The 18,191-nt window shown below is 42.0% G+C and overlaps 1 protein-coding gene across 2 annotated transcripts in view; it reads right to left on the bottom strand.

Moving 5' to 3' along the window:
• Nucleotides 1-18,191, bottom strand: part of CACNA1S (calcium voltage-gated channel subunit alpha1 S) — a 342,071-nt gene that overhangs the window by 234,611 nt on the left and 89,269 nt on the right. For both annotated transcript variants that reach the window (XM_089654106.1, XM_089654105.1), the window contains 7 exons: nucleotides 12,794-12,930; nucleotides 12,543-12,695; nucleotides 11,000-11,205; nucleotides 5,448-5,551; nucleotides 2,120-2,268; nucleotides 1,962-2,043; nucleotides 1,690-1,850 (listed from right to left, as the gene is read on the bottom strand). In XM_089654106.1, coding sequence (XP_089510232.1) covers nucleotides 1,690-1,850; nucleotides 1,962-2,043; nucleotides 2,120-2,268; nucleotides 5,448-5,551; nucleotides 11,000-11,205; nucleotides 12,543-12,695; nucleotides 12,794-12,930 — 992 coding nt within the window. The remainder of the gene's footprint in view (nucleotides 1-1,689; nucleotides 1,851-1,961; nucleotides 2,044-2,119; nucleotides 2,269-5,447; nucleotides 5,552-10,999; nucleotides 11,206-12,542; nucleotides 12,696-12,793; nucleotides 12,931-18,191) is intronic.

Below are 18,191 nucleotides of genomic sequence, written 5' to 3'. Positions count from 1 at the left end.
TCTCTCACCTCGTAACCGAGATAAGGCAGCTTTTCCCAGGAATTGAAAGAGATTGTAACCTCATAAAACCTACCAGCTTAGGTGACAGAATTAAATGAACATTCCTCAAGTCAGTTTGTCCCCTATGTTTCATATCATGGATTATGACAGATGTTGGTTCTAATTCAGAGTCTGCCTGACGATCCCTCCCTAAACAGAGTATTTGTCAGTTACTCAGAGCCACCCCCCCTGCTGGGGGACTTTAAAACACAGGCTAGCAGGCCTAAAAAAGTTAGTTGAAGACATCTCCCAATTGTAACATCAATATACCACCTGGGGAGACTCTTTGCTCTGAAACTTGGATCTGCTTATGGCTAAGGCTTTATTGGCAAGTAACTTAACCCTTTAACTTCCTCTCTGATATCTCTTTGCTGTGCTATGGTTCTTTGTATGTATATATATATATCTTAGTTACATCGTTTTCTGTAAATATTTTATTGCACCTGTTTGACTCTTTTAGTAATAAATCTTTCTTTCTGAAAGTGTTAAACTGTTTGTAAAGCGCTTAATTGTAATTTACGAATTCCTGCCTCTATAGAGATGCTACTGTGTTTGTTTAATCCTCTGCCCAATCGACCTGCGGTGACCGTATTGGACAGACGACTTTTCAACCATTACAGTGTATATTTGATAAAGAGAGTTTCCCCTTTTCTGCACAAAAAAGGGGTGGTGGCAGTGTGTAAGGGTCAGTTGAGTAATTAACCTGACCCAGTAACAAGCGCATCCAGGCTGCAGGCACAGATTGAAATCCATTAGCTAGAAAATCGCTGTGTAGGGTGCAGTTGGGTGTGGCATTGTTACGCATGTCACATCACAGTCTGGATCAGCCAGTCCTTCAGTCACGAGTTTGGTGAGAAGGTCTGGGGTCTGACGCCGCGATCGTGACATATTGGTGGTCGCGGTAGTGAGATTGTCGCATGTTGGTGGCGGCGATCTTGCGATCGTGACAGCTGGCCTCTACTTCCCTGTTCCCTGTGACTGCCCACTGATGACTTTGCACCTCTTCAGACAGTATTATTGTACTGTGCATATTCAAGATGAAAAATGCAAGACATCACATGCCCTATCTTGCACATGCACCCTATGATAATACTGTGAGACATGACTGTATGTTTATGTGAATTTCTGTGGATGTCAAGAAAGGTCCTCGATAACATATTGCAGCTTAACATTCCTTAGATGAGTTGGCTGCATTTGTTTTCTTTTGCAGGCTAAGAATATATTTAGCATGCACAGAAAACACATTTTGATGTTGCCAAACTAGAAATAGAAAACAGTCTTATCTTTCTCACATAAACTTCTAGTCTCAATAAACCTCATGCAATGGAGATGAATAAAATCACACATACATGTAGTTTAGCTTTGGTGGTAACCATGGTATCTTCCATAGATACAGTGAAGAAGTGATTTTTTCGCAAATTTAACAAATTACAAGATAAAAATAAAGAAAAAAATTACCTGAAGATAGGAAAATAATGCAGGTACCTCATCTAAGGACTAGCTAGCTACAATATATTTAATTTTGTTTTTGGGTTTAGAGAAGCTTTAATTAACAGCTAACTGTGCAAGAAAGCTTTTTTAGCTTGATAACAAATAGCTTGAAAATCTTTTGTTATGTCAATATATTCCGACAGTAGAACTATGGCTTACCTTGGGCTCTTGTTAGAGAGTCAGGTTGATTGTGGTGCTCAGTTGCTATAACGATAGTGTTAACAAGAATGATAATAATGACAAGCCAATAGAAGAAGCGGGATTTCACAAGAGCTCGACTTTTTCGGCGAAGCAGTCTATGCCACTGGCGCCACTGACGGCTAGGGAAAGGCATAAGCATATACGATGATGTTACAGGTGAATTTTGTATAGTATGAAAACATGGATTATTTTCAGACTATTTCAACTTTTTTCAATATGCTCTCACTCACAAAAAGGCGATACATTTGTTGATCCCCTCTATTTCATAGAGACTGTCAGTTTCGGAGCCGCCTTCCTCAAGCTGTGAGAATCCTAAAAGCAAGAATGTATATTTAATAGTGTAGTAATACATTCTTCCTTCAATAAATGTTTACAGGCCAACTCTCACCATCTCCTGGTTCCATGTCTGGATCCATAACTTCTGCATGTGTAATCCAGTCCAAATACCCACGCAAGTCTTCATCCATTGCCTGCTGTTCTCTCAGCTTCTGGAATGCACCTCGCGATTTGGCCTTTTCTCGTTCTTTGGTAAACTCACTATGGAGGACCCACAAGTTTAGGCATAGCATTTCTAACAAATTCAGCTATAGCTTATACCTTTGAAAGCCTCCTATGTAAACCTCCTTTCTAAACTTCCTTCACAGCACTACTGTACCCATGGTAATTTCGTTCCAGGTAAATTGTAGGTATGTGTACTATGTGGTTTCCCTCATTTGTTTTTAACATGCTTTTGTAAATGTGCATGCTATTAAGATTTGAAATGTCTATTAGCATTTTTATAGACAAACTTGCAAATTTACAAAAGACTGAACCTAAACCCATAACAAAGACCATATTCAAGCCTATTTTGTCAATGTTGACAATTTCAGATTATTTTCTACCATCTTTTTCTTAGAAATGTAAAATTCAGGGGGCCAGGGATTGCCATAGCAGTCATATAGTATAATAACAAAAAAAGGCTTTATTTTGCAAAAATCAAGTAAAATAATGCTTGCAGTATCAAAACGTGAAGAAATAGCTTTTCATCAGTACAACAGCAAAACAAAGGCAACTTTTCAAATAAAACAAAATAGCATCTTGCCAATTCTTTTACTGCAAGAAGGGTATTACAGTCCAAAGAACTGTAGCACCCTCCTAGCGTATGCTTGGCAAATTTAGTTTTTGGCTCCTTCTGTAAGCAAGGGAGTAATGATTGTTTACTTTGGTCTGTTCATGGTTTCACAGGCTTGAGAGTTTGACTACTTCCTCCTGCTTCTGTAATAAGTTTCCAGAATATGGGGCTGAAAAAGTCAAATGACTGGTCTGAATATTTATCATGACTTAGCCAATCCCTGGAGGGGAGTTTCCAGAAGTTGGCTGCATAGGTGATAAATAGATAGGAGCTCTGGAGAGATCATTCCTTCGTCAGCAAGGAAGATTCCAAAGTCTCTGAGACTGCAACCCCCTAAGGCAGCCTGTGGACTATGTAGTTGTTTATTTAAAGTGTTACTAAACCCAGAACCCTGCATTCACTATATCTGGTCCTCCACAGTACATGAAAATGATATTATTTTTGTAAATGTAAACTGCTAAATATCTTTTCTCATCAGCAGTATATAGCAGTCTTGTGACTTTTATCAGTGTCTGGCTGAGCACTGGTTAAAGCTTGTAGGAAGAGTTTTCATTCTCCTCTGACTCTCCTATGAGGCTGCATGACCCCTGACCCTCTCTCTGGACAGTGCTAATTGGCCCTGGGCTGATCACATCCACCTTCCCCCCTCCTAAAAAAAATCGCTCTCTAACAATAAACACTAAATGGAGCACGTGCAGAGTGCCTCCTAGGCTCTGTACTATCAGCAGATGGATTGTGGACTGTAGAAGAAGGGGAGGATCAAAGAAGACAGGACCAAACAGTCTTTTTACACAATGCGGAGGATTAACCCCTTCAGTTTCACAGTGAGTATAACAAGCATGCTTTACTGCATATACATAACGATTTTACTGTTGTAGGTGCAGAGCCAGCTCTCAGCAATACAGCAGCTCAAACAACTTTCTGGATGTTCCTGAATAAAACCCCCTCCCACAAGTACATTAACAGTCTACTACCCATTAAAGGAACTATACTCCAGATAAGGGGTAGGTATATTGCTTATCAATCCCTGATATCCGCTCCTCTGCCTCAACTTGGGAGTAGTGGAGGCACCATGAGATGCCCTACAATGTACTCAAGATAGGGCATCAGCATTTTGATGCTGTCTCCTGGGTCTGTATTCTAGCACAAAACTAAATTCCTTGAGAGGCAGGTACATATGGGTCTCACTTCCTTGCTTTGTCTCATCCAGGTCAACAGGGCATGATCTGACACCAAGTGGAATCTCCTGCTCAGTAAAAAGTATTGCAAGGATTCCAAAGCCCACTCTTTGACTAGATGTAGGCAGCCATCGGTGTTCTGTTGAAATAAACCACGGGATGCTCTTCTTCATTAACCTCTTGAGACCAGATAGCTTCTACGTCACTTGGGGCATCTATTTATATAATAAACTCCAGAAAAAAATAAGGAGCAACCATCACTGAATGTTGCTTTAATGAAATTAACATCACTGACTTCTTGCAACTTATTAGCACAGTCTGTGCAGTTAAGGTGGCAAAGTTGAGTAAAACTTCAGGTGGTACCCATCTATTTCTCCTATACTGAAAATAGCTCTCAGGAGTGGAGAATGCAATTTTCTCTCTGGTTTCCTTGGAGATAAAAATGTAGACACATAATTAAACTATAATTAAAGGCATTAGAGGGTTTAGAACACCTGTCAGGTTTTATTACTGTCTGTGTTCCCTATTTGTCCTGTATACCACTATCATCCAAAAGTATAAGACAATCCCAAAACTAGATTGCCCCAGAACAGTAATAGAAATATTCCAATGGGGACATTAGTTCTTTTAACTCTGATCACAACCATGAATTCTCTCACTTTGGAGGGATTTCTATTCACTTCCTGTTTTGACTATGGGGCAGCAAATATCAATATCAAATCTCCTTATAACCCTCCCTTACGCTACTCAAAAGGAAGAAAAAGGTTTGCCTTTGGTTATACTTACATTTTTCCAAAATCATTGCAGAACTGGGAGTGTCACTGAACTTCAATACCAACACATTTTGGCTCGATCAGTCACTCTATGATTCTTCAAAGATATCTCATATTTTCTTTCACTAATGGTATTATATTGGTGATTCTCCCTTTGTGGGGTTTGGTCTTACTTTTCCATGTCTCTTTTACTAAATCAAGCAATCCACTTGGTCTCTTCCCATACATCAGTTCAAATGTTAAAAATCCCATGAATATTTATTGGCAGGTTTCTGGAATAGGGAGCATCTTCCTTATTACTGGCTAGTTACTCCTCTCCCCCTCTTTTTCATTCTACTTGCTTTTTCTCCTATATATTCTTTTCCTTTCGTATATGTGCAAAAACAATGTGTTAAGTTGATCATAGTTTGAAGAGTAGCCTATATTAGTTTGCTACCTGCAAATTTCCTGCTAAAGTTGGTGCATGATCAGGTACTGGCTGACATTTGATCCATCTACAGTATGGGCAGGTTGGTTTAGCAGCATGAGTATGAGGAAGCAATGTTTTTAGCGTAAATTACATTAGCCTTTATATCCACTTTAGGTTAAAATTCTATTGTTATCAATGAAATAGAGATTGTGCAACATTAATGAACGTTAAAGAGAATAATATACCCGCTCAAGACTCCAAGCACCAAGTTAAGTACAAAGAAGGATCCCAGGAGGATAAGGCTGACAAAGTAAATCCAAGGCCACTCATTGCCAATAGCATCATTAACCTATATAAAAAGACAAACAAAAATTAGGAATGTTTGTGTAAATATAAAGTTTAGTAAACGTTTTGTGATACAGCACTATACTCATACTGTAGATATATGAAATTGTGTGTGTCCTATTACCTGAAGATGCTGTTCTGATCAAAATCCTCTATGCTGTGTCCCCTTCACAGCTGTTAGATCCTGCCTTGAGCAGCTGTCTTCTGGCACTGTGAGGGTTAACAGCAGTGACTTCTAATCAGGAAAGTTGTGCCACTCACCCCATCCTACCTCCTCTGCTATTCATAGAACTACTTACTACATTCCCAAAATGCATTGAGTTCTGAGAATGGAGGAGGAGGAGTTGAATGACTTGAAATGGTTGTACCTCCTTTACCTATTCACAAAGCTTGATGCTAAGAGTCACTTATGAAAGCCTGTAACTCTAATACGTCAGATTGGACTTAAGCTACAGCAGACTGACCTTTTCACCTTTAACTCAATTAAATTTATATGGCTAATTGTCAGTTTTGTAAAAAATTATACAATCCCATGTACACAATCCTATACCCACAGTTAATCCAGAGGAAGACAACCCCCCCCCCCCCCCCCCAGGAAAGCATGGTCCAATTTACTCCAGCAGGGAAAACATTTCTTCCTGCAAGAGGTAATCGGATCTACCCTGGATCAACGTTACTTATGAATGTTAGTATCCAGTTATATTATGTGCATTTAGGAAATAATCCAGGTCTTTTTTTAAAGCAATCTACAGAACTGGCCAGAACCAGCACTTCAGGGAGTCTATTCCACAATTTCACATCTCTTACTGTGAAAAAGCCTTTCCGCAATTGGAGATTAAATCTCTTTTCAACCAGACATAAAGAGTGCCCACTTGTCCTCTGTGATGACCTTAAAGTAAATAACTCTACACCAAGTTCACTATATGGACTACCTATGTATTTATACATGTTGATCATATCCCCCTTTAATCTCCTCTTCTCAAGAGTGAATAAATTCAGTTCCTCTAATCTTTCCTCATAGTTGAGTTTCTCCATGCCTCTAATCAGTTTCTTCTTCTCTGCACTTCTCCAGTTCCCAGATATCCTTTTTGTGAAATTATTTTGTTTATTTATTTCAGGTACTTATATAGCGCCATCAATTTATACAGTGCTTTACATATATGTATTGTACATTCACATCAGTCCCCAACCCTCAAGAAGTGTACAATCTAAGGTCCCTAACTCACATTTATACATATATATACTAGGGTCAACTTTAGATAGGAGCAAATTAACCTACCAGTAGGTGGTGCCGTGGTTGGGATTCGAACTGACGACCCTGGTGCTGCTCTTATTAGTTTGGTTTCCCTTCTCTGCACTTTCTGCAGTTACCTGGTATCCTTTTTGTGAATTTGCCCATAATTGAACTGCATATTCCACATGAGGTCTTACTGATGATTTGTACAGGGGTAAAATTATATCTATCCCTCTGCATTCTATACCTCTCTTAATACAAGAAAGGATTTTACTCGCTTTAAAAACCACAGCTTGGCATTGCATGCCATTATTAAGCCTATGATCTAACAGAACACCCAGACCCTTCTCCATTGATTCCCCCAGTTGTACTCCCCCTAGTATGTATGATAAATGCATATTCTTAGCCACTAAGTGCATAACTTTACATTTATGAACATTAAGAAGTGCATTGAGGTCGGCTTGTAAGTTGGAGACATCCTGTAAGGATGTTATTCCACTGCATATCTTGGTATCATCTGCAAAGATTGAAATGGTACTTTTAATCCTAAAAGGGTGGTGGGGTTCTCCTATATCATTTAAGGGTCCCAACACTGAACCTTGGTGTACACCACTAACAACCCTAAATCATCCATAGTACAAACCATTAACCACCTCTCTCTGAATATGGTCTTTTAGCCAGTTTTCTATCCATTTACATAGTCGACCACCCCCTCCTCCTCAAAAAACTACAATCCCTCGGCCTCAGAGATTCTGCTCTCTCCTGGCTCTCATCCTACCTGTCACAACGCTCTTTCAGCATTTCCTATAATGCTACCACCTCCCCCTCACTCCCCCTCTCTGTTGGGGTCCCTCAAGGCTCTGTCCTTGGGCCCCTTCTCTTCTCCATCTACACCTCCTCCCTTGGCCAACTCATACACTCTCACGGCTTCAACTACCACCTCTATGCCGACGACACACAAATCTATCTCTCAACCCCCCACCTCACCCCCTCGGTCTCTGCCCGAATCACACACCTACTGAGCGACATATCAGATTGGATGTCGCTCCACTTCCTTAAACTGAACCTCTCCAAAACCGAGTTTCTTGTCTTCCCCCCAGCCCGGACCCCTCCCCCCATTGACTTCTCCATCACATCCAACAACGCCAATATCAAACCCACCCTGCAGGCCAGAGTACTTGGTGTCATTCTGGACTCCAACCTATCCTTCCAGCCCCAAGTCCAATCTTTAACAAACTCGTGCAGACTCCACCTCCGCAACATCACCAAAATACGCGCGTTCCTAACCCCAGAAACCACTAAACAGCTCATCCACTCCCTCATCGTATCACGTCTCGACTACTGCAACTCCCTCCTCACTGGCCTGCCTCGCCGCTGGCTATCCCCGCTTCAGCCGATCCTGAATACGGCTGCCAGACTCATTCACCTTTCCAACCGCTCCGTTTCCACCACCCCCCTCTGCCAATCCCTCCACTGGCTTCCGATTGCGCAACGGATCAAATTCAAAATACTAACATTGACGTACAAAGCCGTCCACCATACTGCCCCCAACTACATCACTGACCTCATATCCAAGTACCGCCCAGCATGCACACTCCGCTCCTCACAAGACCTCCTTCTCTCTAGTTCCCTGGCCTCCTCCTCCCATGCCCGCCTCCAGGACTTCTCCAGGGTGTCACCCATCCTCTGGAACTCCCTGCCCCAACCCATCAGATTATCACCTACTCTCCTCTCCTTTAGGCACACCCTGAAAACCCATCTCTTCAGGGAAGCCCACCCTACCCCCTGCTAACTTGACCGACCTCCTCCACTCTTCCTACCACTCCATCCCCCACAGCTATCTCCTCCTGTACCACTATCCCCTCCCTCCAAAGAGCAGGGCCCTCAATCCCCTCATTTTGCATTGTATTGGTATTGTTCTGTCACATGTTCTGTCCCCCTTTGTAATGTACAGCGCTGAGCGAACTATTGGCGCTTTATAAATACTGTATAATAATAATAATAATAATAATTTACAAATGGATTTTTCCAAACCTGTAGACTTTACCCTACACATTAGCCATGTGTGGGAAGCTTTTGTAAAATCCAAGTATACTACATCCACAGCCACTCCTTTGTCTAAGGTTTTGTTTACCTCCTCATAAAATATAAACAGATTTATTTGACAACTTCTGTCTTTTATGAATCCATGGGTCTGTTGCCTAAAATTTTTTTTTTAGATTAACCGATCTATAGTTACTTGGTAAAGACTAAGGATGGCCTGGATGTTCGAATCGAACATAAGTAGACGTACCCCTTACTCATTCACAAAGGTGGGTAGGCAGCATCAGGATGCCCCCTTATTTAAAGGGGTACCCTGATGCTAATGAGCCCCCTGCCAGCAGACTCCCATAACCACTGAATCAGGGTTGTGGGGAAGAGGCCCTTGTCCCCATCAGCATGGGGACATCATCCCAATGCTGAGGGCACCTGGCCTGGTAAACCGCAGGGAGAGGGGGACTTTGCTCTGATCAAGGGTCTGGAAGGAATTTAGGGGGGACCCAATGCTTTTTCCCCCCCCATGTTTGGGTGGTGGGGTTCCCCTTAAAAGTCCTACCAGGCCTAAAGAACCTGGTATGGCTTTTAGGGAAAACCCCTTGCACTTTAAAAAAAATAAAAATTACTACGTGGTCCCTCTTAACCTTCCTACTAGATCTACACCCTGTTCCAAATAATTATGCAAATGATATTTTTCTCATTTACCTAAATAATTGATGTAAATAACAGTCAGCATAATTCTCATGTTATCAACTATTAAGAGTACAATTCAAATTTTATTGAACAAACCTCCTAATGATAACAGGATTTTTTTTAAACATAAAAAACTTACAATGCACTGTTCCAAATTATTACGCACAGTAAGTTTCAAAACACTTTATAGGTTGTAAAGAACTGAAAATTGTCATTTGTTGTGTTTGCAGCATATTTACTGAAATAAAAAGCTATTTCAATCAAACTTTTAACAATATTTTAACTTTTTAAACATTTTAACAGGTCACGTTACATTTTAACATAGGACCCCTTATTTGATAGCAGCTTCACAAGTCTTGCATCCATTGAACTTGTGAGCTTTTGGACAGTTTCTGCTTGAATTTGTTTGCAAGATGTCAGAATAGCCTCCCAGAGCTGCTGTTTGGATGTAAACTGCCTCCCACCCTTATAGATCTTTTGCTTGAGGATGCTCCAAAGGTTCTCAATAGGATTGAGGTCAGGGGAGGATGAAGGCCACACCATGACTTTCTCTCCTTTTATCCCCATAGCAGCCATTGATGCAGAGGTATTCTTTGCAGCATGATATGGTGCATTGTTATACATAAAGATGATTTTATTACGGAAAGCATAATTCTTCCTTCTGTACCAGGGAAGAAAGGGGTCAGTCATAAACTCCACATACTTTGCAGAGGTCATCTTTACACCTTCGGGGACCCTAAAGGGGCTGACCAGCTCTGTTCCCATAATTCCGGCCCAAAACATGACTCCACCACCGCCTTGCTGACGTCGCAGCCTTGTTGGAACAGGGTGGCCGTCCACCAACCATCCACTATTCCATCCATCTGGACCATCCAGGGTTGCACGGCACTCATCAGTGAATAGGACTGTTTGAAAATTAGTCTTCATGTATTTTTCTGCCCAATGCAGCCGTTTCTGCTTGTGAGCATTGGTTAGTGGTGGCCAAATAGAAGGTTTATGCACAGTTGCAAGACTCTGGAAGACTCTACACCTTGATGTCCGTGGGACTCCAGAGGCACCAGCAGCTTCAAATATCTGTTTGCTGCTATGTAATGGTATTTTAGCAGCTGCTCTCTTGATCCGATGCATGGATTTGGCAGAAATCTTCCTCAATGTGCCTTATCTGCACGAACCCGTCTGTGCTCTGAATCAGCCACAAATCTCTTAAAAGCGCGATGATCACGCTTAAGTTTTCAATTACATTATGTAATTCTGAGCTATACTAAAGAAACATGTTTTAAACTTTCACTAGTCCTTAAATTAAAATTACATTAAAATAGATTTTAGTGCTTGAACTTTCCAGTTTACAGAAACTGTCTGAGTTACTCTTTTTACTGTAGGATTATACTGAACTGAACACTCCAGATATTGGCAAGACTAACAGGTCAGGTCAAATGTAGTTAGAGCATTTCAAGTAAATAAATATAAAGTCTGTCTTATAGCACTCACCCAGTAAAGTACTTCTGTCCATCCTTCCATAGTTATACACTGGTATACAGTCAACATGGCAAAGCCAAAATTGTCAAAATGAGTAATGCCATCATTGGGCCCAGGCCACCATCCCCTGCACTCTGATCCATTTATCGAGCACTGACGGCCTTGACCTGTACTACTGCATGGAGCAGGTTTTTCATTTTCCACTGTGGCTGTTATATCTGGGGAAAAAAGCCATATATCTGAAGGAAGTTTTTACTATATCAGCTTCACACATATGAAAGCCCATCTACAGCCAAAACTTTTTTTTTAATTAGACAGAGTGGAGAAAGGTTAGATCCTGTCAGGAGAGGAAGTGATGGGAAATCTCTCCAACTGGGATACAGACCAAAACATATTTTTAGCAAAGTGGGCAATAATTAAAACTTCTGACAGTGTTTGTTTGCTGGCTATGCATTTCTATTATGGTGGTGGCAACTGCGTCCATTTCTTTGATGGGCATCAAAGGGACATAAAAGAAAAATCTCCTAATGGAGTATTACACTTGAAAATTAGAAACCAGGAATATATTTTTAACCCTGCGCCACTTTTGACTGGGGTCAGCTAGCTTCTATTATGTAAATATATAATCATACATTTCAGGTGAAAATCAAAGCATGTTAATGCAGGAATATATAAAGTATACTTGATAGCAAGTGTGGATTGTTTTTTAACACCCCACATGCCTATTTGTCAAAATTATTTTCAGCAGTAATCATGAAATTTAAAAAATACCAATAATGGTAACAAAAATGGAGATAGGAAATATTTTCTATATAATATACAAGTGTTTTATAACAGTGCAGGTAGAATGCCTATGCAATAGAGATATTTGTGAAATGGTTTGATATTGTGGGCCTGCAGGGGATTTATTTATAATAATTTGGTCCTCTAAACTGCAGTGACTTAAAAGTATGTATAGGAAAAAATGCAATTATAATACAACACATCAACAAAAAATTGGCAATGATGTACAGTATGCAGACAACTAACAGTCAGTTGTAAAAATACTTGGGCAACAAATGTGCAGTTGTGATACTAACTGGGTAAGAAAAGGTCAATCTGACAATATGTGGGCGACAAATGGGCAATCATGACAATTAATGGGCAATAAGTAGACAACAATGAAAAAATATGTGCAAGAAATAGGCTGTTGTGACTATTCCAGTATCACTTCAGCCACCCCCAAGCAAACAATTTACCCAACACTCTCCAGCAACAGTCTTTCTCTTACCCCAGCAAAAATTCCTTTCCACACACTCAAAACATATACCAGACCTTAGTCAGCACCTGGCAGAGTGAGGAGAAGTCCTCCCCAGCTTCTCCTCATCCCTGGGTCATGTGAAACATCAGAGCCGAGGAGGAGTCTGAAAGAGCTTCTCTCCTTTTCACCTATGGTCTGTACTTTAGGTACATTATGCTATGAGGGTACATGATATAATGGTAATATGTGAGTGGCAGATGGCGCAGTCTCAGAGCAACCCCCAAGAAGCGGAATCTGGGCCTATAATATTCTCACCTGTTCCTTTGAAATAACAGGTCTTATGCATCTTCCCAGAAAATAGCTCTAGTCCAACAATTGCATATATAATAATCATGAAAAGCACCAGCAGAGCTATGTGCAGAAGGGGTACCATTGCCTTAATGATGGAATTAAGTACAACTTGAAGGCCTAAAGAAAAAAAACAAGACTGTTAGTTGTACACAATGCAAAAACTGTACAAATGATCTTTAAATATGTATAAGGATAAGGGTAATGGCTAAACTTACTAGGTACTCCAGACACCAGACGAAGGGGTCTTAGGACACGAAAAGCTCTTAGTGCCTTGACATTAAATCCAGAACTTTTTCCGGGGGGAGGTAGACCCTGAAGTTTGTTAATCTGTTCCAGGACCACACTGAAAACTCTACAATGTAAAAATTATTTTAAAACAGTTGTAGAACTAAAACTAATGGAAATAAAATTAGCAGAATATGGTAAATGTTATGTTTAAATATACAATATGTATCAAAATAATAATTATTTTCAACAATCACCAATCGGTTTTTGATTTTTTTATTGCTAGCTATACTTTTTCAGGGTGTTTATGCCACACTGTTTGTTGGTATTCCTTGTTTCATATTCCAGGAAAAAACAAATTGGGGAATGTAGGTGAGCTGTCCAATTTTGTGAAGAATTTACCTAAACTTTAATGATAACATCGTACATGAACTTTTCCTTTTGATGTGTTTCACTCTGAAAAGCTTAAGGTGGCTTAAGCTTAAGGTGACAGATGGATCGAAAATCAGCAGGGACCAACTGAATTTCAATCTATATTTAGCCACTGCATTTGAACAAAAGTCAGTGCTGGGGGTGTTTATTACTGCCACTGACTCCAAGCCTGGGAATAATATTGCACTGACACCAATGTTGGGGGTTGGGGGTTGTTATTGCACTCCAATGCAATGTCTATTTCAGTGATTTTAAACTTCCAAGGGCATCAGCCAAGTTTGGTGTATACCTTTAATAACATTTTAATGGCAGTTTTCCACCATTTCTTTACTGTGCAGAATTATTATTCACATATAGTAGTTAATGTCTGCAGTCCTCCTTTAAAATGTTAGGATTAATGTTTACTCTTATGACTAGTGTCTTGTTGTTTTTTTACATTTTTGTTTTTCTATAGCGCTGATAACTACAGCACTTTTGGAGCTTGTTTATACCTATGTTACTTTTTGAAAAGTAATTTGTAGTGGAACCCTTTTCAGAGAGCATTGCAGGCACGGCTGACAGGCATTCAGGAGGTAACACTGCAGCCTCCTGAACACATATATGTTTTTTAACAGACAAAGGGGTTTTTTTAAATGGAAATATTGTACTGCTGAGGTGGGCAGATAATATCACAATCTCCGGCTCAGTCAATCAGAGGAAGTCTTGTGTAGCCAGGTGCTGGCAATTCTACCCGCATGATCACAGGTCATTCTTAACAAAGACTGCCTTGAGTTGTGTGCTTCTAGTGTTCAACTTAGTGACTGTAACATTGTGCCCTGGAAGCATTGGAGAGCAAGGGATTGTGGGACATATAGTCTGGGGAGCCTGGTCTTAATATGGAGCCAGTGCTGCTGAAATTTACAAGGTCCATCCAGATCTCCAAAAGTGAGCGATGCTGGGAGAGGATACTGTATATATAGCCTGGCCGAGGGAGATGGTTGGCTCTCTTGGGACCGCCATCTGAGGATGAAAGGAATGGCCTGGTCACTTTGGGTGTTTAGACCAAGCAATGTGGCCTAAACAGCATGGGGAATCTTCAGCAGGTGAGCTACATACCTGCTGATGGGGAAAGGGACCAACTGTCCCAACTCCCCTGAGCCATGAAGACAAGGTAGGTGCTGGACAGAGGTCAGCAGTGCTCTTCCCTGTTGCCAACGCTTCAGCTGGGAGGTCTTTACCATTCCAGGGCTTGGCCTGCTGCTGGAGAAAGGGGCCGACTGCCCCAACTCCCTGGAGGCGTGAAAACATGGTAGGTGCTGGACAGAGGCCAGCAGCACTCTGCCCTGTTGTCAGCACTTCAGCTGGGAATCACAAATACTCCGCTCTGTCTGACTGTTGGGGAAAGAGGATGACCACCTCCTCTCCTGGACTGTGCAACTGCCACTTGGGAGGAAGGAAGACAACCCCCCCACCTGGAATGTGGATCTGTTGCTGGGGAGGGGGGACGAATTCCTTCGCTCTCGAGTCCCTGAACTGCTGCTAGGAAGGGAGGACGACCACCCCCTCTCCCAGACTGTTGATCGATCTGCTGCTGGTGAGGGAGGACGACCACCTCCTCTCCCTGGTCCTTTGGAATTTCTGCATGTGGGGGGCATTGTATCGGCCAGCTGCTGGGGAGAAGGGCTGCTTGCCCTGGCTCCCTGCAGCTCTGGAAGCGCTGTTGGTGCTGGGCAGAGGTCAGTGATGCTCTGCCCTAATGGCAGCCCTTTTGCTGGGAAGTAAAATGAAAATTCGGGGGCCTCGCACATATCCTACAGGTCCACCAATTGTTGTAGGCTGAGGTCAGCTGTGCTCTGCCTAGATGCTAGCTCTTCTGCTGGAGGTTTACTGGGTTGTTCCTCCTCAGCAGCAAAGTCTATTAAATCCCCAGTCTCTGGGATTGCTGAAAATCCAGGGCATGGGCTGGCAGTACTTGGGCCCAGTGCCAGCACTAAGGTGGGTAACTCTGTAGCAATCGTGCACACTGAGATGAACGTGGCCTTCCATCTTGTTAAGAATCTTCCATTTTATATCATGTCCTACACCCTCATCAGCTTTCCTCATCCCCCCTCCCTCTCTGTTGAGCGACATATGGTCTGGATGAGGCAGAGGTCACAGGAGTCAAGCTCAGCGGGAGAGCTCCAGGGCTATAAACCTCAATTAGCTGGTTCCCAGATGTCTGCCAGACCCTTGCTAGAGAGGGCTCATTAAGCCATAAACCAAGCCCTCGCTGAACTTCAAGGCATTCCAAGGAGTCGTAAAAACAGACCTACATTTAAAAACTCACTTTTCCATATAATTACATATCTTGGATTATGAAAGACTTACATAAACATGGAGCCCATATTCGGACGGCTCACTTGAAGACCAGTCTCCTGGTATTTTACACCCCCTAGCTGGCATACACAGGAGAGCAGAAAATTATATCTCCTGAACCCTTGCAAGCAGTTGTCTCATGTTTCATATGTAGACGTTCCGCCGGTGATTCTGAGTATTAATCTACTAGTGGCCAGGCTGCTAAATGCACAGAGAATAAGTTATGAACCATGAAATCAAATGTGGGAGTTTTTGGTCATAGCTTAGGTCTCCACCTACACCTCCCTCCCCCAAAAGAGGCGATTGGTTTACTGCTCCAGGGAAACACCCTGTGGAGTTGCTAGAAAAGCTAAGCTAGGCTGAGTTGAGAAGAGAAATAAGAGTTGAAGAATTTCCCTGGTTTAACATCGGAACTGACAGTGGGAGTTAAGAAATCCTTTTGCTCTGAAACCTGATCTGCTTAACCCAGGGCGTGTGGCAAGTACTTTAACCCTCTAAACTTCTCTTTGTCATCTCTTTGCTGTGCTATTGTTCTCTGTATATTTATATATATATTGGCTACATTTATTTTCTGTAAATATTTTTATTGCACCCTTTTGACCTTTTAGTAATAAATCTTACTTTCTGAAAGTGTTGAACTGTTTCTAAAGCTCTTTAATGCAACAAAAGCACCCCTGCCTCTGAAGAATGCTACTGTGTGTGTCTTTTAAACTTCGGTATATCTCTGCCTGCGGTGACAGTGGTATACCGACGATTATTCAAACATCATAGTGTTATTGCTGATATTGCCGAGTTTCCTCTTTCTCTGTACAAAAAGGAGGCAGTGGCAGTGTGAAGGGTTAATTGCATAATTAATCTGACCCAGTAACAGTCGCTCCCAGGCTACCAGCACACAGGTTGTGGTCCATTAGCTGGAAAATCTGTGTGCAGGGTGCAGCTAGGCGTGGCATTGTTATGCACATGACAGCGCGGCTTTAGATTGGCTAGTCCTTCGGTCGCGAGTTTGGTGGGAAGGGCTGGGGTCTGACGCCGTGATCGTCACAAACTCATGATCAATAACTACCATGGGTGCTGGGGCATACTGTTGAGCTTTGTCGAACAGTCTTTTATATGCTTGTTCTAGCTCCCATTCCTGAAGGGCTAGAAATTCCATATCTTCCTGTGCTCAGCTTACTTCTAAAATGTTCAGAATCTGGTCTCTGTAATCCATGATTTCCTCCAAACGCCATTCCAGATAACTCCCGAAGTCAGGGTCTTCTGAAAGTTTACTGGTTTCTCCAGTACAACAGCCCCAAGCTGTCATAGCCAAAGTCTTCTGTCGGGCTGTCGTCTGCTGTCCAAGGGCATTCTTGGGCTACATGCCAGCAGAGGGCTCTGTAGCTTTCATCAAGCCACATCTCTGCCTGGACCAGCCTGCTTAACTCAGCTGTCCACTCCTTGTGCGTTTTTTGCCCCAATAACAGCATCCGCACATTGCCATGCAACCAGTACCTTTCCTGGTCAGAGAGGAGAATTTTTCCTAGGCAGTGCTGCTCTCTGTCTGGCTTTTCCGTCCAAAGCTGTCAGCGGACAGAGTCAGAGTCATACCATCCCAGCAGGACCTACACTGGCACTGGTCCTCTGTGCTGCACTTGCATCTCTTGCAGCCTCCTTATGAATTCCTCTTTCATGGCGGCTGACAGCTGTATCTCTCCTCTTCTGCTAACCAGACCTCAGATCCCGTTGGTGGTTTGGATGTCCTAGACTGCAGGAAGCATCCCACTGCTTGCCACCAAATGTGACGGAATGCCCGCCACCCGATTGGGTGATTCCATTAGAGAAACCACATCCTCGCCACTGGGACACAGGACCAAGGTATTATAGCCGGGCATTGCACCCAAGACTAGACATGACTAGCTTAGATGCCAAACAGGAACTCTTTATTGAACAGAAAGCACAGGTTTTATACACTCCAGAAATAGGGCCCATCCCCTCATGAAAAATAAATCAAATATTACACTTTAGGATAAACATCCCACACTGCTTAGATAATGAGGTGAAGCTGACATCATTCTAATCCTATCATGTAGGCATCTTCAGAAAGACTTACCAACAAACAATAGGTGACTCAATTAACTCCATCAACAATGGGAATGCACACCTGGGAGGCACACAATGAGAGAAGATAGTAAACACATAACACCTTAATAGACAGATTAAAGCAAGAGTCCTCAGCATGAGGTTGTTTTGCTGATTATATCAACATCTTCTTTGAGTCTAAGAAAGAAGGAAGGGGGTTGAAGCAGTCAATGCTAGTTTGGACACAGAGTCCCCAAATCTGTATCTTGGTCCTCCAGGTCTCAAAGTCTGTGTGTTTTGGAGAGACATGTACTTGAATCCGAAGTAAACTACTCCAAAGGTCCCCCCCAGAAAGTTGGGAGGTATGTTGTAGTTGCTGTTTGGTTCTCCTTCATTACATATATGTGCTCTAAATCCTTTGGGACTAAACAGTTTATACTAAGAGGTACTTGCATTAAGAATATTTCACTTTGTCTTTTGACTTGAAAACTGCTAGTACATATTTAATTGCCTTATTACAATTGTGGTGCCATTTTCAGTGTAATCCAGTGTGAACTATGTCTG

This window comes from Staurois parvus, unplaced genomic scaffold (assembly GCF_062004578.1).
Source record: "Staurois parvus isolate SC_StPar_1 unplaced genomic scaffold, SC_StPar_1.0 ptg000744l, whole genome shotgun sequence".
In the NCBI taxonomy this organism is placed as follows: domain Eukaryota; kingdom Metazoa; phylum Chordata; class Amphibia; order Anura; family Ranidae; genus Staurois; species Staurois parvus.
This window is presented reverse-complemented; position numbering and strand designations above follow the sequence as displayed.